This window comes from Lonchura striata, chromosome 8, assembly GCF_046129695.1.
Source record: "Lonchura striata isolate bLonStr1 chromosome 8, bLonStr1.mat, whole genome shotgun sequence".
Lineage (NCBI taxonomy): Eukaryota > Metazoa > Chordata > Aves > Passeriformes > Estrildidae > Lonchura > Lonchura striata.
The window spans coordinates 6,759,937-6,782,078 of NC_134610.1; the positions used below are offsets into that span (position 1 = coordinate 6,759,937).

The window sequence follows — 22,142 nt, forward strand, 5'->3', positions numbered from 1 at the left end:
TAGCCACAATGTCCTTCTTGGCTCAGAGTGTGAAAGGAGGACATGGAAAAGCATGGGCATACTGAGAGCCAACAGCACGTTCATATTTATTGAGTAACGTCCACAATACTGTAGCTGTTTGTACATTTGTAAAGTAACGCTGATCTGCTGATTCCCATTCAAACAGATGAAGGTCACTGTAAAGCAACATTGGCACAGGTGAGGAGCCAGAGGTGACAGAGCTGTCCCCTCCTCTCCCATGGATGACAGGGAGTGCAGACAAATAGCCTCGGTAAACAGCAGTGAGCTGCTCACAGTGAAACACCTCCAGGGTGTCATTTCCATCCAGCTTTGGCCCTTGCACAAACGGAAGGATATAAAGTATCCCAACCCCTCAGGGATCCACTGCAGGTTCTCAGTCAGACTCCCTGTCCACTTAGGTCTGTCTGGGAGAAGTGATGAGATCTGGACAACCAGGAGAGTTTAGCACAAACTAGAGTATGAACTGTACACTTTAAATAAAAATAAGGCTATTTCAGAAGCACTTGAAACAGTGATTAACCAAAAAATACTGGGCTCTGTGATTATGATTAGTAATAAATATAAATCACTTAATGTTTATATATATCAATTTAAGTAGGCTAATGTCACTTGATAAAGTCTGACCCTGAAGTGTAAAGCAGCACATTCTGCATGAATTTCAACATGAATATTTGCACACAGCCCATTCAGGTCCGTAATTAAGCTAACGCAAGGAAAGGAAAATACGCTCCCTTGGGACAGAGAGGTTGAAACCACTCCTGAAGCCATTCCAAACCTCGGAGATGAGTTGCTCCAGCCCCTCTCGCGGCGGCCAGTCCCAGTCCTTGGGAAGCAGCGCTCCCCGGCCGCACGGGCTGTCAGAAGAAGGTGGTGTCCGCCGAGAAGGCGCCGGCCAGGCGGAAATCCTCGCGGGTCAGCACGCTGTACATGCGCTGCGGCAGCGCCTTGGAGTAGGGGGCGGGCCGGGGCAGCGAGGCGCGCAGGATCACCTCCCGGCCCGCCGGCGGGGGGAACTCCGACTGCACCCCCTGCCTGCGCTCCTCCTGCGAGCCCGAGCGCCGCAGCTCCTCCTCCGGCGGCGGCACCCCGGGGACCTGCGACAGAGCACAGCGACAGGGCAGGCTGCTGCCTAACACTGGCATTCGGAAAACTGCTCTCGGAGGGAGGTTAGAAATGGGGAACACAACTAGAGGCTTTATGTGGACACAGAGCAAAGCACTAATGGCATGCTAGGAAATAAAGCAAAGTAACCAGATGGAAGAACTCTCGTGTGGATGGTGAAACTGCCCAGCTGAAGTTCTGATGTGGCAGTGTGAAGCAAGGATTGTGACTGGAGGAAATGGCCCCTTCTCAGACAGGGTGCTCTCCTCAGCTCCCTGCAGCTACAGAAGGTCAAGGCAGCCTCCACTTCAAAGTCATCAGTGCTACTACTGCAGTCCTGACAGTGACCTGCCTTTCAGCCTCCAACACTATTGCAGGATGGGCTTTTCATGGCCAGAGAGCCTTGCTGAAATTCCTCTGCAGAGTGAGCGAGCCCCTGCACAACCCCAAGGGCTGCTCACTGCCTCAGAGCCAGGCAGCAGGAAGGGCTGACATGCCCAATAACCATTCCCTAATAACATATACCTATGGATACACACGCCCCCACCAATACCCTAGTGGGGTCCTTCCTAATTCAAACATGTACAACTCCACACTGGCACCATCACTGAGTGTGGTAGAAGCCACTGGCTGCCCCCTGTGGTCCTTATCTGCTGCCCCTCTGCTCCCAGCCCTCCCCCAGGAGTGAGGGCAGCCAGCCCTGCTTGGCTCTGCAGGCTGTGCCACAGAACCCACCAGGGACAAGTGCCACATGTTCCCACAAGAACAGCTTGAGGAAACCAACAGAGAAGATCTTCCCTGTGCTACACTCTACACAGTTATTCTGCTTCTTTCCCAAATATTTATGTCTAGAAAGTTCCATAGCTTCAGGAAGCACTAGTGTTGGGAATGCAGCATCCAGCTAATTGTTCATCACCCCCTTCCCCCAGAACATCAACAAACAGTGGTGGCAACAAAGAATATAAAGGCATGGCCACATACTTCAGCATCAGAAAACATTAATACTCACTTGAATAAATATTTTTGTTTGTTTTTTTTGAGAGGGTTTTTTTCAGTTTTGTTTAAAAAACATTTCTCTATACTATGCATTATTAGGCTCTGAAAATAAAGTGTGAATGCAGGGAAACCATTCTGGAAACACAAAATTACTTTTATGCTCAACATGTGAACACCAGTACAAACTAAATCTGGCTGCTGCACTATATCCACCAGAAGGTTCAGCTCTGTGTAGAGAAGATGAGAGGGAAAGGAGGGACAAAGTCGGTTACCTCATCAGAAGATTCAGTCAGCTTGGAAAGGGATGAGAAAAGAACCAGTAATGAAAGACAGAAACAAAGGCAAGTCAGAGGTGACTTACAAGAGGTTAGGAGGAGACTGTAGGTTTAAGAGACATCATGCACTCCAAGAACATGCACTGGCTATCAGAATTTTCCTGAGAAAACTCAAGAACAGAACACATTATACACAGCTCAGAGAGGAGTCCAGATTCAAAAGGTAATGAACAAGGAACTAATTTAACTTCTATTTACCAAACAGCTCTCTACTGAAATAACTCATGGCAGGTTAAACACAAAGTGGGGTTTGTAGCAAGTTGGTTCCTGTCCCACTAAGAAAATTTAATTTAACACTGACCAGCTACTAGTGGGAAATACCTGTAACCTTGCTTTAGTTAGTGGTGTTTCAAAACAAAACCCTAGAAATTTGTACATATCCTAAGGGTAGAAACTTAGATTTGAAAACTCACTGCCTCTCTTAAAAGAGGCAAGTGCATATGTATGCATCACTTACAGGGCACAGTCTTGGGCTTTAAAGGTGGCTGGTTAGCAGGTTCAAGTTTGCAAACACAATTTCCCTAGCAACTAGAAGAATAAAAGAAGTCCTGATTTTCACTCCTCAGAATAACCATGGTCTGTTTTCAGAATGGTCCTTTTTATGCTAAGTTGCAAAATACAGATTATTACAAAAGCATTGATCCCTTTAAAGTGTTTAACACCCAATCACAACATTTTTCCAGCAATTATTTCCAAATGGGATTTCAGGCTGCTACCTTGTTATTACCACTGTAGTTAAATTGAGTTAGAAAATCTGATGCTATGAACAGGTAATTCTGATAGAAACTGAAGGCTGACTGCAGCCCATGATGTTTGGAAACCAATACTTTCAGACTAATTATTCCAAAGACTGCTTAAGAGAAAACGGCAACATTTATATCAATATCAGTAAGAGAAGGATCTCCAGAAAATAGATGCAACACTGGCAATAGGTAAACTGAAAAAGAACTGAAACTTCCTAAGCATACTGGTTTCCACAGAAAAAAATCTCATGTATTCCAAGCGTAAGCCTCAGTTTAAGAAGTTACCCCTTCTAAAATATCTAGTATTATGGCCTGTTTCTCTGCATTCCTCTGTGAAACAGTCAACACTTGACTTTGCTGTGTTAAGGCAGAAATTTGTCTTGCCTTAATAGCATCACTGATGTTACCATTTGCAGTACATAAAGCATTACTGACACCTCTGTCTACCCAGCTGGCTTCAACTGTTTAACATCCCAGCTCACTCAGTCTTCCTTGGTCTTGCAAGGTTCTGTTACTGCCAAAATCGTGTTGAACATCACAGAAAACACCTCAAGCACATATATGACAACACATGCAGATATGCAGACAAAATACACTGGCACCGTATGGTAACTCATTGGCTCATTCTGGTTCAATCAGAAGTGTCTGCAGCACAACCCAGAGCACTCCCTTACCCTCTGAGCATTCACAAACAGCTTGTGAATGATGCTGCCAGCAGGTCCTCTTCCTGCACCAACAACTGACACCTCTGGCTGCTCCAGGAGACTGTTTACAAATCTGATGGAAAAAAATTATTCAAAAGGAAAAAGGAATGGTTAATCCTTGGCCAGATCCAGTGCGCTGACCTAAACAAGCTGTTTCCTGTGCCAAGGCCTTCACCAAGCATAATTTGCTCAGACTGAGACCTGGCAGACTCTCTTGGTTCTCTATTCTAAAAGTTTAAGGACAAAATTCTCCTCTCAGTTATCTAAGAATGAAACCCAGGCTCCTAAAGCACATGCATAAAATCTACAGGAAAGCTTCCATGGTGTTGGCCATGCAGAACTATTCACAATGTGGCAATTTTCTTTAGCACACAGACATTATTTTGGTCAGACACATCTCTGAACTCCCAACATGTTCTGCACAAATGTCATTTCTCCCTCCCAGCACAGCAGCAAGAAGTTAACTTGGGTTTTATAACATATTAGTCATCTTGAGCAGCAAGTAAATAACCTGACAGCAGGTAGTGATGGAAGGAAACAGTCCTTGTCACTTTCCATCCAGAGCCACTCAGTGATGTTTCACATCAGCAAGGAGACAAGAATAAGAAAACAACTGTGGAAGGGGCTATTTCATTCCGTAATAGTTATAAAAAATAATAAATTTCTAGTCTAAATTTTACTGCTGTGGTAACAGAGTTCATCAAATATACCTTTTATATACAAATAGAAAATATTAGTCCCCAGGACTGTCAAGCTACTATCAAATTCTATTAAAAAAATCTGGATCAAATTTCTCCAAAGAGATACTTAATTGGAGGAGCACTGAGGGTACCCACACACATCATCTCTGGACAGTCTAGTGTCAGGGATACCCAAATATCATTCCCAAGTACTTCTTTATTGTCACCGTTGTCCCAAGTTTTGAAAGTACAGACAAGGGCATCAGAGGAAAAACAAAACAACACAGTGAAAAATAAGAATTCAAAAAAAAACAGTCACCTTTGTAGGTCTTCTTTCTCCTCTTCATTTTCACATTTCTCTACCCCAAATTTTGCTTTTAGAGACCTTGCCCTGGCAATGATGGCTTCCACACTCATAATCTGAGCAATGATTTCCTGCAAGAGTTTAATAATCGGGAAAATAAAAAAGATGTTCTTTTAACATTGCCATGAACAGTGCAAAAGTCAGTCAGGTTTTCAGCCCCAGCCACTATAAAAGCCTTACTTCCAATTTCTTGTCCTCTGGACTAGGAAACCGTAGCACTTTGCTGGAATGGGATATTATCTGCTTAATAATCTTCTTAACTGAAGATATATCTTCTACTGCTTCTATTATAAGGAAAGAAACAAAGTTGTAATTACTTACTGCATCACTGTTTCTCCTTAAATATCTTAATAATTTAACATTATTTACCTTCTTCCTTTACCTTGAGTACAGCTGCATGGATGATACAAGGCAGGAGATGCCTTGCAAGGTCAGCTGGTTTCTGAACTGCAAGGTAATGAAGTACCTGCAACATTAGAAAATTTAATATTTTAGTGATCAAATCTACTTCCCAAAGATAAGGCTACCTTGGAAAGATGTGAATTCACAAGAATGGAACACCACTCTAAGACTTGAGAGGCAGTTTTACATGAATCTGCCCAACAGGTTAGAATGAAACTAAAAATAACTGCATTAGGAAACTAAAATGTTCCTAATGCATGTGCAGGTAAAAATCTGGTTTATTTACTAATAATTTAAAGAAATACCTCAGTAACATTGCATACTTTTAGGTAAATCAAACACACTCCTGTACAGCAGCAGGAATTTCCAATCAACCCTAAGCCATGCACTAAATAGTTCAGTAACTCTGAGGACACAGTGCAGGGGCCTGTCAGTGTTTAAATGCTGCAGGAGACGGAAGGGCTGTAGGGAGTCCAGACTGGCACCAGCCCCAAAGCTTTCACCTTCTCAGCCTCCCTGGTGTCATCAAAAAGCCTCTTCTGCCTCCGAGCTGGGACTGGCTTTGCTGTCTCCCAGGCCTCCACCCACATGTTGCTGGGAATCTTCATCCGGGCACTCAGCTCGCCCCGAATGACTTTATTCCCCTTCTCATCAATCACTTCCTCCTCGATGTAGTCCCGAGGTGAGTACCACCTCACAAAATCCTCCAGACAACAGCCAGGATTAGCTGCCTGCAGGGAGGAGAGGACAGAAAATTTGTTCCTGAAAAATATTATAAAAACATGACAGCCTGGGTAGGAGGGCAACATGGCTTAGTGGGTAGAGCACAGAGTACAGACAAAACTCAGGAAATTCTTTTGTCCACAGCCAACAAACTGTACACTAGGACAGAGGGAATAAAGCATAAACTAACACAATGGCATGGGGTGAAACCCACATCAGACACAAGAAGAAAAAATCACCTTCTCAATTACCCACTACATGTACATTCATTACATTCATCAATTATTTCAGGCAAGCACAAAATTAGGCTGCTAAGATTCTACCTGGCACCAGCCACATGCAATAAATAGGAATTTTCACTAAGCTTATCCCATTAAAGACTAAAAGAATCAACTGGCTGCCTAAGTATGTTTTCAGCACTGATTTTCCATCTTTTAACACTCCAGTGACAAAATTCACCATTTCTTCCTCTTTTCAAAAGGAACTTAAAAAAAATCTTCCCAAACAAAAATAACTTCATTTTTCATAAACGGAGTATCACCATAATTAACTACACCTATAGATCCAGAACATAAAAGGAATCCCAGTTTTCAATTTGATGTGCCTATGAAGAGTGTACTTGTGCTTCCAATTATAGTTCTCTGTTTTTACTTTGAGATTTTAGACTACTTGCACCATATAAATTTATATATATATCCAATATGTCATGAGTCACTGTTAATATACTGTTGTATTATAAATACTCCAATTGTACAGCACATTATATCCTTTTACCATAAAGACTGCAAAAATTTAAAAAATATATATATTGCTACTTCTTTACAGAATCTCCAGCCTTTTTAGTGTTGAGCTCCTATGATGACAGCAGTGGATGTGCTCTTAGCTCCCTCTGCAGAGCTCAGACAAGAAATGAAACTCAAACCCACAGTTAGTCCAGTCTCAACCTGATGAATGTCTGTTTTAATTCACAATTGATGAACTGTATGTTTGATGTATTTTTTCCCTACCCACAGACATCGTGTAAATTTACTGGGACGTTAGAGCATAACAGATCACATCCTCATAGACTTTGAAACGTGCCAAGAGTTTTCCCAATAGGTTTTAATTTTCAGCTTGAAACTAACTGGAAACGGTTTTGTGGAGAAAAAAACTTAGAAACCTTCAGAAGTGTCCAACATGAGCAAGAGGGAGAGTTTGCTGAGGAAGAAAGCAATCTAGTTTCACAGCAGTGCTACCTTGAAGGACTCCATGTCTGAGAGCAGGCAGGCGCTCTGCATGCGCGCCCGCAGGTGCGCACCCTCTGCGGACGTCCCCAGCTTGGCCAGCACCTCCGACTGCTCCTCCAGCAGGTCTTCAGTCATGGGGGCTGGCTCCTGCCACAGCAAACACAGCGTTACAGTCAGCCCGGGGCAAGGCAGGAGGAGCAAGAAGCTCCTTCTCGCCCCAAGTTCACTCTGATTTGTTTGTACTCAGAGGAAATTATCACAACTTTCTACAATTTAAACAGTTCAGCCTCAAGCTGTGCATCTCAAGAGGACACTAGCAAAAACTAAACAGAAAATACCCTGGAAATGAAGTACCAATACAAGGATATATTGCTAAAATGCCAAAATCCTAATGAAATCCTGGAAATGTTTGACTGGTACAATTTGCTGAGATGGATGAAAATCTACCCAAAGCAATGCAGAATTTTTGCTGTTGATACTGTCAGTACATAATTAATTGAGAACATTTTGCCTGACTACTCTCTGCTCATACATTTTATCCAAGCAAAGAACACTAATTAGAAATAATTTCTCTCAAGAGAATGAAAACCACTGTATTCTTCATGCATGGCTGATTTCAAACTACTTTCTGTGGCAGCACCACTTTGTATTTCATCCCTGGTCACTCTGCAGGAAAGCCTGTTGATGTCAGGTAATATTTCTAGTTGATTGATGATAAACCAGCTGTAGAGAATGGCATCAAACCTAATGACTATGGCCTTTTAGATGTGAGCTGAGAAATTATGAAAAAACCAAATACAGCAGCAAAACTGATCCAGTACTGTGCAAAGTCAGGCAGAGATCTATGTAGTGCAAGGACCACAGCAGTTCCTATTTTATAGGAAAGAAAGTAAGGAGGGGATGGAAGATGCCTCAAGAACTGGAAATAAAAAGAACCCCAAATTAAAGGTAGGCAAGGAAGTTTAATTATTGTTTGAATATACTGTTTGAAGTGAAATTTGATATGGACACTCACTCTCAAATAAAACAAAGAATATGTGAGATTAGCAGCCTCATTAAGTTTTAAAAATTAAAAACAAGGTATTAGGTCAAAAACACTCAGCAATTTAACAACAGACGAGGCTGCAACCTGCAAACTATTTGCAGTTTCACAATCCCAGGTATGAAGCACGTTCTGTGTATTCTACTGCACATCTGGTCAGCTGCTGCTCCCTCACCTGTGTTATGGGAACGTAGAGAGGTTCTCCTGGATGCAGCAGCATCAGTTTTCCATGTGGGTGCAAACGACCTTCTGGTTTTAAGTTTACAGACTCTTTTGCTCCTTTCTTGCCATTTTCCTGTCCATTTCCTTTAAGATCTTCTGTGTCACTGAGACATTCAAAAAATTCCTCTTCACTGTCACTCCACGATTCCCAAGACTTGCCAAATTCTTTTTCCTTGTCAGGGTTATCTCCAGAGTGGTCTCCTCCTTTGGCACCATCACCAGAAGCACCACCAGGTGAACGATCAGACATGCTCCCCCTTTTCCCCTCATCTCTTGCTTTCTTCCTTTCAATGCAACAATTTAGCATCTAATTTAACAAGTTAAAGGAACAAAAAATAATTGTTCAGGTATTATTTCCCACATGGAGACAATCATACAGAAAAACCTGTAGAGCCACTGAAAAGGTCTTACAATTCTAAAGATAAAAATTTCACTGAACTTGTTGCTATAACAAAATTTTTTTCAAGAAATTAATTCCACAACGAAAAACACAAGCACAACTAAATCTACAAGACCAATATATTTAGCTAGTCATTGCTATCATTTTGACAGTTTCCTTAGGAGAAAAATCATTCTTAAATTTGGGATATTTTACCTGAAGTTTCTGGTGCAGTAAACAACATCGCAGATCTGGAGAGCCATTAGCTAATCTAACAAAAGGTAGAAGGGTAACCATTATTAAGTTGAACCTTTCACACCCATGTGGTCTTAAATCACATGAAATCTAAAACAGGGACAAATACCCACATTGAACCCACCCCCACTATTTTAACTACACAGCTCTTCTATTGTCTCAGTAGACAAGTCCAGAAATTTAAAGTCCATACATTTCCCAGAGGTCATTTCAGGAGCTCAGGAAACACCCTGCATTCCTGGTCAGTTTTCCAAATGGAAGTTTAAAAGATAAGTGCTTTCCAACAGGAATTAAGCATCTTTGACTGTACTTTTAAAACTGCAATGATACAGTGGAGTCCTTGCTATACATTTCATCTTCTATTTCATCTGCTAGTGTAACCATTTCAAAGTACAAACTAGTGACTAAATAGCCAGTCTGTTACATCAACAAAAAACCCCAAACCAGCAGGACCTTGGAACAGCTCCCTTAGAAGACAGGTGAAACTACACCACAGTAAGATTTTTTTTCCCCACCCTCAAATCACACAGTGGAGTGAATGTCTAAGTTAAGCTTCCCTAGGCACCCCAAAGTTTTCAAAGGAGGGCACAGATGCTTTTCCCTACTCCCTGCCCTTTCTTGCATTAAGGAAATAGGGTAATTAAACAGAGATAGTATTTGCAATTTAAAAAACAAAAACTATCTATCTCAAAGTCACAGTGACCCCACTCAGCTCCTGGAACAAAGACCATTTTCTATGACCAAGGAGCAACAACAAGTCTCACCCTGGAATAAGGTAGTTGTTCTCCCATCTGTAACGCATTTCCAGCACAAACTCTTGCCAAAGATGTGCCACTCCTTTGACTCCTCCATGGTAGAAGTTTATCATACAAAGACATAAAGCTAATTTGTATGTCAGACTGTCAGATGGAGCAGACTTAAACTGACTGAAGAGATTCTAGGGAAGAAATAAAAGAAGGCAAGAAATACAGAAACAATGGCATTGTTTTCCAAAACCATGTGATCTCTTTCCTGTTTGTCAATATAAGTGGCTAAGCAACATTTTAAGCTTAGAGATACCAAAAACTACAGTCTTTGGAATAAAAAAGAAATTAGAAGGAAACAGAAATCATCACTATTTTTACTCAGAGATTCCACAAAGGTAAATTCATCTTTCCAAAAGCTGAATATTACAAAATATAGGGCAAGCACAGCAAAGTCTGTATAAACATACTCTCAAAATTGCTTTCTCTCTTGTGTCACCCAACAAAACTTACATAATCTTCAGTCTCTGGAGGAGGATTGTTTCCTGCTGAAGTGCTGGCTCTGTTTTCAAATACATCTGCAAGTTTGTCAGCAGCATCAGGAAATAAGAACTTGAAGAAAAAAAAATTAAACCTTCCATCAGTATGGTCTTCCTGCTTTTCCCACTTTCTCCATAAAGCTACTGCTGGCTTCATACCAGCAATCCCTACAATTAAAACTGTCAGCAGAGTTCAGAGATTAGGTTTAGCCCACTTATAGTACACAGACTTGTAACAACTTGGGCTGTTCCAAGAAGCTGATAAATGCAATTCAAATACTAGAATTGACATCGGGTATCTTTAAATCTGCTGTAGGCTCTAAACCAGATGCATCAGTGCCTGAAGTCCACGTGAATCTGAATCCACATGCAGGGACAGCTCACTCACCAGGAGAATGGTGTTGAGCACATCATTGTTCAGAGGAGACTCATCCACACCTCTGTGCTTGCGGATCTTCTTCTTGGCACTGTGAACCATATTTGTGACTGATAATTTGGGGATCGGGACTGGTGCTGGCTCCGTGAGCTTCGACAGCGCATGGGTGATATCAGCAACCTCTAGCAAATAAAATAAAACCAATTAGAACAAAATAAAATAAAACCCCGAACACTAGAACATGTCTCTTCAAAAGTTCACCTGTTCATCAGCCTATTTATCTTATACTGATATTTAGCCCCTTGTGAACCAGAGCTACACCTCTGCTGCCAGGTTCCGTGCCTGACATTCATTGTTCTTAGCAAATACAGGCAGCAGAAGGAGGCTCAAATGAGTCACAGACTGTCCTTGATTTAATTCACCAAATAAAGTCCAGACTGAGCTGGCTGCAGGCAGTGCCTGCTGTAGCAGCACTGCTGCAGAGTTACCAACAAAATATGCCAAAAGCCTGCTGAAAACTCAGTATTTAAACCTTGTTTAAACATCATAGCAATAAATACACTGCAGGTAGCAAAGACTGTTCCAGCATATACTAAAGTTTTAGATCAAAATTAAATAAATCCCATATTAATCACTGGCCTCACATAGTATAAGCACAATTCTGGTTTAGAGTCCTTAGGTAAACTTCTCAAATCAAAAGACTGGGTCTTTTTCAGAGCTGCTGCTGATAAACTCTGGAATGTCTCTTACAATAAACTGAATTAACATTGTTATAAGGACAGCTGACAAATTTAAGTGAATAATTAGAAGCAGCCTGAAAAAGCCCATCTTGGCAAGCCTAGAGCTAAGAAGGGATAAAGGAACTGTATGTCAAGAACTATGAGTAATACCCACCCCTCCTCCTCAGTCTAACACATTTTTAAGCTCACTAGCAAGCTCCTTCAAAACTAAGATCAAGTCAACCAAGGAAAATACATTGACACAGGCCATATTTGGAGGGAAGAACAGGTAACAAGCAGCAGGAAGGAAGGGAATTTTCACTGTATATAGCAAGGAAAGCCAAAGAGAGGGACAGAGACATCAAAAAGATGGCAGTACTTATATAGTTGGGATAAAGCCTGACTTGCTGGTAGAGATCATTTGGGAAGTTTTAATTTTCTTAAAGTCCTTAAAATGGAGAGGATGAGACCAAAGCCTTTCAAACAGATTAAAGACTCTTTAAACTGGCTGTTAACATGTACTACAGAGTACAATAAAAAGAAGAAAGAAGTGGAAAAAGAATAAGTACATAAAACTATACAGACAAATCTGACATGTCCTATAACCAACTTATGTACACTCTAGTCAAATTTTAAGCTTTTATATTCGTGTAAAAAGAAACAGCCACAACATTAATAGAGGCAATTGTCCCTCTGGGACTCTGGGAGCTAAACTTGTCTAGAATTCATGAGAAATTTCACCATGAAGCCCTGGCCAGAAAATTCTCAGGAGTATGTGTAAGAGTTATAAATACCAGTCAAGATAAGGGTACAGGGAAGGTAACTAACACAAAACAATTAAATACAAATACCACAAATCAACTGGATTTTAGTTTTACCTTTTCCTTCCTCATCAAATGCAGACCTTCCAAGTATCTCATCTGTCGACTCCTTCCGACGGCAAAGCTTGAAGAATTCAGTAAGGAAGTCACCTGGAAGAGGAACAAAGCTCCTGAACTCAGCCAAAAATCTCACTGAACAATGAGCAACACTCAAAATTCTGCCCCAAGGACAGTAATTTTTTATCTTTACTTCTGAAAGAACTTCTGATAATTTGTTTTGAAGCACAAATATCTTATGCACAACATTCACATAATTAAATTATCTGAAGCACAAAAACCACATAATTAAAACTTAGGTAAATGCACACCCAGGCAGCTGTTGGCCACCTCTCCAGAGCACAGCTCTGCCTGCACTTTAATTCACCCAAAGCAAGATGAAACTTGGAGAGTTCTGAAGCCCTTTTCCCCACAAGCTTAAAGGCAAGGACAGATAGAGGAGTACAGCTCTCCACAAGTATTAATCCTCCCTGCCGTAAGGTTGGTTGAACTAAGGAGATGGATACATGCAAAACACACTTAATAAAATGGGAAGATTCTAGGAAATCTACATTTTCACAGAACACAGAGAAAATTCTTATTCTCTGGAATCTGGTGAAATAAGAATAGCAATGAATTTCACCATACACAGACACAGAATAAACTACAACAGGAACTTATGTATTTGCAAAGCTTGTGTTCTTGAAAAAGAAACCCAAAATACTGTTCACTCAAAAAAAAAAAAAAATGAGGGAAGTGAGCAAACAGGCCATCAGGTAATCAACAACTCAACCCTAACTTCATAACTTGGTAGTTTTAGTGTAAAAGCTGCAAGAGAAGACAGGAAATTCAGATGTCTTACCCAATAGACACTGAGGGTTATCTGCTTTTCTAACTCTCACAGACCACTGGGGTGCTTGAAGTGGATCCAGGTCACTTGGGGGAAAAAAAAGTTTTAAAAAAGGAAAAGAAAAAAGAAGAAAAAGAAAAAAAAAGAAAACCAAATGCCACTGTAAGTATTGGAAAGATTAGTATTAAATTCTCAATAAATGTCATAACCAGTGAGGTCACAACATTACACAGGAGAACATGACAAACGAGCAAGAGTCCCTATTCTCGTGCATGCATGACATGAACAAGAAACACTTCTTCCTCTTTAGCAGAAAATCTGGATGATAGTTTTTGGGAGAGGGATATCAAGCACTGAATTCATTTTACCTTCCATGCTCCACTATCATCTTTCCCAAGATACACAAAATTCTCAAGTCTAACATGAGAATATGTTCAAAACCAGGAGTCTGTGTTCTGTTCAGATTACAACACAATAATATTTTCTCACAGAAATGCACTTCAAAAGGTGTTTTCCCAAATTAGATGTTCTAGCAGCTGACATTAGCATTCCTCAAAATGGGTTCTTTTTCACATGTAAAGCCACACAGTGTTTGAAATGACACTAAGATGCAGCAGTGAGCAAAAAAAAACCACACTTATTTGCACCTCAGATACTTACGAATAAACATCGTTGTCAACAATTATCCCTTCTGCCAGGTGAGGCCATGTTGTAGCTAAATGCAGCTCACTGAAACAAAACAAGAGTTCAGTCTTCCAGTGATAGCAGGAAGTGTTCCCTCCATCACAGTTAATGTTTTGAAAGGTATTTTTGATAGTTCATATTTGATTGCCTCTTTGTTCTCCAGTAAGTTTTCTCACTGCACACATGAGAACAAGTCCAACCCTTGCATAAAAGCACATAATTTTTAAGGTTTCTCTTGAGGTATATTTCAAGATAATAATTTCAGAGATAAATGGGGTACTGCAGAAGTTTACAGTAAAAGCCACATGAGCCTGAACTCTGAATATCATCAGACAATTTTACAAATGGTCTTATTTGCCATTAAACCATTTCCCTTCACAGATGCTTCTGATGCACTTGAATAATTAAGTATCTGTTGGACATGCTAAGTGGTAGGAAATAACACCCTTAAGTCCTCCATTAAGGAAGTTATAAAACAGTTTTCTGAAGTCTTCTCTTACCTAATAGGATCTTCACAGGCACCAAATGGTAACTTCCCAAATTCCAGGCCTCCAACTTCTCCCCCAACTAGAGCATCTATATCTGGAGAAAAATCAACACATTCTTCATAAAGAGTTTGTGGAACACTTGCAGGATGACCACAGAAGAGCTGAGCAGCTAAGGCAACTGAGCTAGGAGAACACAAGCCTAACTTACAAAGTAACTGCCTCCAACAGAAACTGGGAAGTAACCATGAAACAGGACATTCAAAGGGACAAATAAAATTCTTGTCATTCATATTGAGGGAAGGTTATTCCCTTCATACAGGCAGTGATGATAGCTATAAAGACAGTCCTAAAGATTCAATGTTGGCACACAAACAGACACAAAAGCGCCATAAAAATATTTGGGCAGGAAATCAGTTCCAAGCAGATAAGGAAGACTCTGGAAGAGCAACTCTGCAGAGTGAAAAAACAACTACTTTTAAAAGTTGACAATTTTATCGAAAGAGAACTTAATAAAATAATCTTGGAGATTCCCATAGTCCCAGGTACTCAAAGATGCCTTCCAGCACCCTCAGGCACTTCCCATGTTACAGCCTTCAAATACATAAATCACAACCAGACAGCCTCCACTGAACAAAAATTAAATTGGGCAATAATAATGTATTGTAATGCCATTATAATAATGCTGTTACAGCATCTGATCTGCAATTTTAACTGCATCTGGCAAACTGTTTACAAACAAAACAAGTGAGGTATTAGCACAGATGAAGTAGCTGAATAACTTAATTACATAGTTTCTTCTGCAGAGAAGATAAAAGACATTTAAATTCTTTGGTTTTATTTGAGAAGAGCTAACTGAGTGCTAGTATATAAGTTACAGGTCTAGTTCTTCCCAGTGAATATAAGCCACAACTGCATGTAGCAATAGCAGTAAAACTGATGCTCTCTATCTCCAGTTTCTGCAACACACTTTGACACCCTTAACCACAACACTTAGATAACCAAGGGCACATGAGTTCTGTCTCTCCAAATGTACCCTAGATACCTCAAGCTTGTTATGTAAAACTGCTACCAAGTCAAGGAAAGAACTTGGGCATTTTAACTGTTCCAGCACCTTGTACCTAAAACATCACATCACTAATAAAACGGCTGTTAAGGAAGAACTAATATCTACCTTTTTCTTATGGGTTTGTTTACCTTTGAGAAGTTTATAATTTATTTTCTGCTGCTACCTATATAAAAATAGGTCCATTAAAACCAAATCCTCAATACTCAAGAAAGACAGCACCACCATCAGGAATAAAAGATAATTTTGAGACTACAACTACCTCTGTTTTTCCTAAACAGCATCACTATGGCATAAACTTATCAAGTCTGCTCTATACACTCTAAATTTAGGACTATACATTATTTCTTCCCTTCATGCAAGGTTACTATAACAAAAGACTTTTTCAGCAATTCCTCCTGCACTAAATTTAGTACTGTGTCAACAATAATAAAAATCCAAACCTTTACCTCAAGTGAGGTCCATATAATATTTTCTGCTTTTCCCACTGTTCATACATTTAGATAGTGAAGTACCAAAATAAAGTAATTTATGGAAACAATTGACAAAAACTCCCACAAAGAATTAGCATCTTCTAGATGCTAGATGAATCTAAACACTTCCCTAAGAAATCCAGGGCAGAATTCTTCACAGATTCAGTCACCCTTTTCATTCCACATAAGATACCACTATTTATGAAACATCATTGTATTTCTAAATGCTGACTAGCCCACGTTTCCAGGCACAGCCCTGGAGCCAAAACACCTGTCCAGTCACAAGCTACAACCTGAGAGCATCTTTAAGCTGGCTCATCTATCATACAGAGTGGGATTAGACTAAAGCCTTTCCTGGCACAGCAGAAAATGTTAGAATTCTTCTGGTAAGATAGACAAATATTTTCTTTAGCATTGACTGGCTGTCTGAAAACAAATTATTCTGAGGACACAAGTCTCCTACCTGGTGGCTGCTGTGGCCAGAAGTACTGCTGCCAGTCCTGGAGCACAAAGGTAAGGCGAATAGCCATGCTAACTGGAGGCAGAGGTGTTAAAGGGCAGCCCTTCAAAACAGAGAACAAATTCCATGTGAAGAGCAAATCCTCTCACACACTCTAGGGGTTGAACAGAAATTATCTATAACATCAGTTTGACACTTACAATCTTGGTTTTGAAGATGTCCAGCAGCCCTGCTAAATGGGTGTACTGGCTGGGCACCTTGCGCAGATGAACCATCTCGAAGTCCGTGCGAACGCCCGGGCCCTGGCACTCGCCGACGTACATGCGGCGCCACTTGTGATGGATCTGCACAAACAGTGGCACCTGACTACAAAACAGGAATACTTCAGATTAAGTGTCCTGCTGTCTTGTGGTCTCTAAAACCAGCTGAAAATTCTAGCATAATTTCAACATAATTTCATCCTTTAAAATATATTTCCTCTTAGACACTTTGAAACACTTCACAGGAATCACAGAAAATCAGTGTTAATGTCATCATTAAACAGAATGCCCAACAAATTGCCATGCCATAATCACAGCCCACTCCATGACTTCACTTATCTCATTTTCAGTATATATAATTTTTGAGGAAGATTAGGAAGTTACTGTTACTACACATAGGGAAGAAATCCTCTTGCAAAAGTGATGTTTTATCAATTACATATTATTCCTACAACTTCTAGTAGCTTTTAACAGCCCTAAAGGTTTTTAAACAATAATAAAAATAAACAAAACATTGATTCAGTCTTTACATATGGGGATTTCTTCAATCCTTCTCTAACAATATTACAGTGCAAATAAACAAAAACCTCTGAATGTACTTTGCTAACAATTTAATACTTTTTCCTCACAAATGCAGTATGCTGGAGTTTTACCTGGACATGTAAAAAGGTTTATGCTTTCACATACCAGCCAGTGTTGCCCAGTGCAATGGAAATGGAACTCAGCAAGAGGTTACACTTGGATTCACTAATAACAGCATCATTATTCGCAGCTGGAGCAATCACTACAAACTCACGTAAGCCATACCTTGAGAGACAAAGAGAAAAAAGTACATTTCTAGTCCCTGACAAGCCAGCTGAAACACGATTCTTAAAAAATATTGTGCCCTGGAGAACCTAACTGTCACCAACAGATCGTGAAATCTGTTCATTTGATGCAAGTACCTCTTTATCTTTAGAGAGGTCAAGAACTGAGTGGGCATGGAGTGCTGCAGATCCTGAACTCACAAACTACCTGAGTGTAACAGCATTACAACACTATAATGTGTTTGACTGGGAGGACATCCAGGTCTAGCAGTCCGGAGGTTTTCCAGTTTATGTTAATAATGACTGAAACTGTTTAAACATAAAATCAATCTCTCTAGAACCAATCCTATTATGTGCCCAAGATTTGCATTACTAAGAATATAACTGCTGTTTATTAAGGTGGTGCAGCTTTCCTTTATAAGAATGTACCAAGATATTACATATATAAAAGACTGGTTAATGTATGAAATTGAGACAAATATTAAGGGGGGGGAAAAAAACCAAATTCAAGATAGGCCCACTATAGTGGGCTTTTTTTGCATTCCTTTCTTGTGTCTAGTACAAAGAATCATTTTACTTAGGCTTTACTTTTAATTGAAAAAACAAATATACAACTGATTGTGCCAGATTTTCCAGCTGCTATGTTCATTTGCTGTAGAGATGAGAGGCAGCACACATACCATCTCACCAGACAGTGGGCTCGAGGAGGAAAGTCATTGTTCATGCACAGCAAGTCCTGCATTGGCAGAGGAAGGGCATCTGTGACAAAAATTGATCCATAATCAATGTATCATCACATCCAGCCAGCTCACTTACAATTGCCTTGTTTTAGCACTCTGTGAATGCAAAGCAAACTAAAAACAGAAATGTCAGATCACACTCATGAGACCCCAGAAAATCCCACACAGATGCAAAACAGCACACTGTGGACTCCACATTCTGACACTGTCTTTTGTCATTATCCTTACAGCTATGGAAGGGAACTATCGGGTACCTTCTCCCAGCTCTTCTTTCCCATCTTTGTCACTGAGTTCTTGCAGAAGATAATGATGGGTAACTGAGAATTTGAAGTCTGCAAATGAAATTTCATCTGATTTCTCTTCCCATGTTCCTGTGGTAAATATACCCTGCATATAAAAAAAAGAATATAATATCTCATAAATTTAGGTTAATGTTCATTAGTCTTTAAAAATATATTGCCTATGTGATCAATAATGTTGATTCACATTTTTCTACTGCCTAATGGCTCAGCATGATTTAATTTCAATAAGCAATTCTCAAAGCTCTTCATTATAAAGGTAGCTGGCTGCTAAAATCCATGTTGCCAATAATCATTTTCATTCCAAAAATTCAATATCATCTTGCATCTTCAGAACTATACGGCAATAAAGATTTGCATCCTCCCATATGCAACTATACATCTGAAGATATGCACCCTCAACTTTGCACAGAGACAGAAATTTCCCACCTGGGATTTTATCTATATATAAACCATTCTGTGTAAACATTACCTTGATATTTACTTTTACCAACAAATGGTTATTTTTATCGACAACTTACAAAATTTGTGTAAGAATAATTTTTAAATAAAAGTACAGCCTGGAAATGTCTAAAAAATCAGCACCACTTCTCCTACTAAAAGCAAATTGGACAGTATTTTGATCTTTCAAGGTGTTAGGAAGAGAGCTCTGGTCTAGAAAAGAAGACATGCAGGAATACAGGGATAGCTAAGGTGCAGTTAATTAGATAACATAAGTTTTATTCCAAATACTCTCTACTTGACTAGAATGAAAGGCAATGAGATTCCCCTGGAAACACAGCAGCCATTCCACACAAACCAGCTGAGTTTATCTGCATTACTATGCAGAAGAGCTCATCAATTTCCTCTGCATTTCACAGGACTGAGAAAGCATCACAAAGGCTCTAATTAGACTCTGCAAAAATCTCTCCCATCTACGAAACACACTGAGTCACAAGTAGCACTGTGCAAACCTCAGCCATAAGTACATGAGGTGTGACAAAGGCACAAGGTAGGACAGAAAGAGTCCTTAAGTATTTAGAGCAGCTTCAAACATGTTTCCAGATTCAAACTGAGAATTAAAAAACGAATCTACACAAAGATCCCTCTTTGTCAGGGAAACAGCCTGTTTGGCAGATGACCTACCAATGAATTTACAGTAATTGTTTGTCAAATTGACACATCTACAAATGAAATTCCCCAATAAAGTCATTATCTGCCACACCTAAGAAAAGAGCAATAGATGAAATACATGTGTGGATTATTATATTACTAATTAGCAATTCAAATTCTACAGGAAAATTTAGCAGTAACTGACCTTCTCTAGAGGTTTGCCTGAAGAAATCCCAATAAGCTTCCAGTCATTCAGTACTTCTTCTATTTTTGAAATAAATCTATTAGGGAGGGAAAAAGGCATTAATATTTGCTGAACACTAAACCTGTATTATAACTCAGCCACCTCAAAGCAGGCAGTATGTTGTTCTACAATGTTATTCCTTATAAAAGCCCCAAGAACAAACAAACAAGCACCACACCAAGTATCACAGAAAAGCCAGAAAAAAGCCAGAACAGTCTTTCTATGCTTACATTTTACATGATACTTACTTTTAGCTATGAGCATATTTTGACTGTTTTAAGAATCTCAACTTTTTCTTTACCTGGTACAGCAGTGCCTAACATTTAACTCCCGTTTCGTTGTTCACAGATAGATAAGCATTTAAGACAAAATTATCACTAAATTCGGATTTAAAGCACAGCACTTGAAACCTCTTGTCTCCTGCCATAAACGTTATCACTATTAGAAAAAAGTATTTTAAAAAATAATAGATTCACAGGGCAAGAGCGTTCTTCACCTTAAATTTCTTCGTACACTGTTCTACTAACTTTTAAAGGCTTCGGCTATGAGGTGACTGTGTTAACAATCAGACAGCTGCTTCGAAAACACATAAGCCTTCTGCATGTATAGTGTAATCCCTTGCAAACAGGTATTAAACCGGACCTTTCACTAAGTTCAGAAGCAGCTCAACTAGAGCCTCTTAACACGCTCCTCGGCCGCGGCCTGAGCCTACGGCGGAACAGCGGGCACGGCTCCGGGCACGGCTCCGGGCACGGCTCCGGACAGGGCTCCGGGCAGTGCTCCGGGCACGGCTCCGGGCACGGCTCCGGACACGGCTCCGGGCAGGGCTCCGGGCACGGCTCCGGACACGGCTCCGGGCAGGGCTCCGGACAGGGCTCCGGGCACGGCTCCGGGCACGGCTCCGGGCACGGCTCCGGGCAGGGCTCCGGGCACGGCTCCGGGCAGGGCTCCGGACAGGGCTCCGGACAGGGCTCCGGGCACGGCTCCGGGCAGGGCTCCGGGCACGGCTCCGGGCAGGGCTCCGGGCACGGCTCCGGGCAGGGCTCCGGACAGGGCTCCGGGCACGGCTCCGGACAGGGCTCCGGACAGGGCTCCGGACACGGCTCCGGGCAGGGCTCCGGGCAGGGCTCCGGGCACGGCTCCGGGCAGGGCTCCGGGCACGGCTCCGGGCAGGGCTCCGGACAGGGCTCCGGGCAGGGCCCCGGCACGGCTCCGGGCAGGGCTCCGGGCACGGCTCCGGGCACGGCTCCGGACAGGGCTCCGGGCAGGGCTCCGGACAGGGCTCCGGGCACGGCTCCGGACAGGGCTCCGGACAGGGCTCCGGACACGGCTCCGGGCACGGCTCCGGGCACGGCTCCGGGCACGGCTCCGGGCAGGGCTCCGGGCAGGGCTCCGGGCAGGGCTCCGGACAGGGCTCCGGGCAGGGCTCCGGGCACGGCTCCGGGCAGGGCTCCGGGCACGGCTCCGGGCACGGCTCCGGGCAGGGCTCCGGACAGGGCTCCGGGCACGGCTCCGGGCACGGCTCCGGGCACGGCTCCGGGCAGGGCTCCGGGCACGGCTCCGGGCACGGCTCCGGGCACGGCTCCGGACAGGGCTCCGGGCACGGCTCCGGGCACGGCTCCGGGCACGGCTCCGGGCACGGCCCCGGGCGCTCCCGGCCGGAGGCAGCGGTCCCGCCGCAGGGTCCGGCTGCCCCGGCAGGAGCGGCCGCGTCACCGCCGCCGAGCGAGGGGCGCGGCAGCACCTACCTCTCCCACTCGGAGGCGGTGGTGAAGTCCGTGATCTCGAACACCTCCGACTCGGGCTGCGGGGAGAGAGCGGGAGAGGCGGTGAGCGGAGAGAGCAGAGGGAGCAGGGAAGGAGAGTCGGGGAGCGGGCGGGGAGCGGGAGGCGCGGCACAGACACTCACTTCGCTGTCCGCCGCCATCTTGCGCCGCTGCCGGCCCCGCGGCGGAGGCTGCCGGGAACGCGGTGGAGGGCGGTGCCTCCTCACAGCCCGGCCCTCCCTCGCAGCCCGGCGCTCCTGCGCTCCCTCGCAGCCCGGTTTCTTCTCAGAGCGCTTTCTTCCCGGGTTGTGTCGCCTGTCCCGGCGGGGCTCCCGGCACAGCCCGGCTCCTGCCTCCCCGCCGCGCGTCTCTCCTTCCCGGCCGGCCGCAGCCCCTCACGGGGACGCCCGCGGGCGCCGTCGCTTCACGCCGGGCGAAGCTGAAGCGGGGCTGCTCCACAGATTGTCCGGCTGCGTCAGCGAGAGTCCAG

At 42.6% G+C, this 22,142-nt stretch overlaps 1 protein-coding gene across 3 annotated transcripts; it reads right to left on the reverse strand.

The window, feature by feature from the left end:
- Positions 1–59: 59 nt before the first annotated feature.
- Positions 60–21,838, reverse strand: RAB3GAP1 (RAB3 GTPase activating protein catalytic subunit 1). 3 transcript variants are annotated; one of them, XM_077784908.1, is made up of 25 exons: positions 21,796–21,838; positions 21,635–21,690; positions 19,848–19,923; positions 18,506–18,638; positions 18,192–18,270; positions 17,393–17,512; positions 16,646–16,811; positions 16,449–16,548; positions 14,462–14,543; positions 13,938–14,006; positions 13,290–13,363; positions 12,449–12,541; positions 10,864–11,033; positions 10,450–10,548; positions 9,958–10,130; positions 9,155–9,209; positions 8,513–8,866; positions 7,305–7,442; positions 5,850–6,077; positions 5,314–5,410; positions 5,125–5,228; positions 4,900–5,015; positions 3,871–3,973; positions 2,391–2,411; positions 60–1,115 (listed from the first exon to the last, which is right to left on the reverse strand). In XM_077784908.1, exons 1-25 carry the CDS (start codon positions 21,811–21,813, stop codon positions 879–881), a joined length of 2,961 nt encoding a protein of 986 aa, XP_077641034.1. In that variant the 5' UTR covers positions 21,814–21,838; the 3' UTR covers positions 60–878. The 3 variants fall into 3 exon arrangements, with proteins under 3 accessions (XP_077641034.1, XP_077641035.1, XP_077641036.1); XM_077784909.1 differs by lacking the exon at positions 2,391–2,411; XM_077784910.1 differs by lacking the exons at positions 60–1,115; positions 2,391–2,411; positions 3,871–3,973; positions 4,900–5,015 and having other exon boundaries at positions 5,126–5,228; positions 5,327–5,410.
- Between the last annotated feature and the right edge of the window lie 304 nt (positions 21,839–22,142).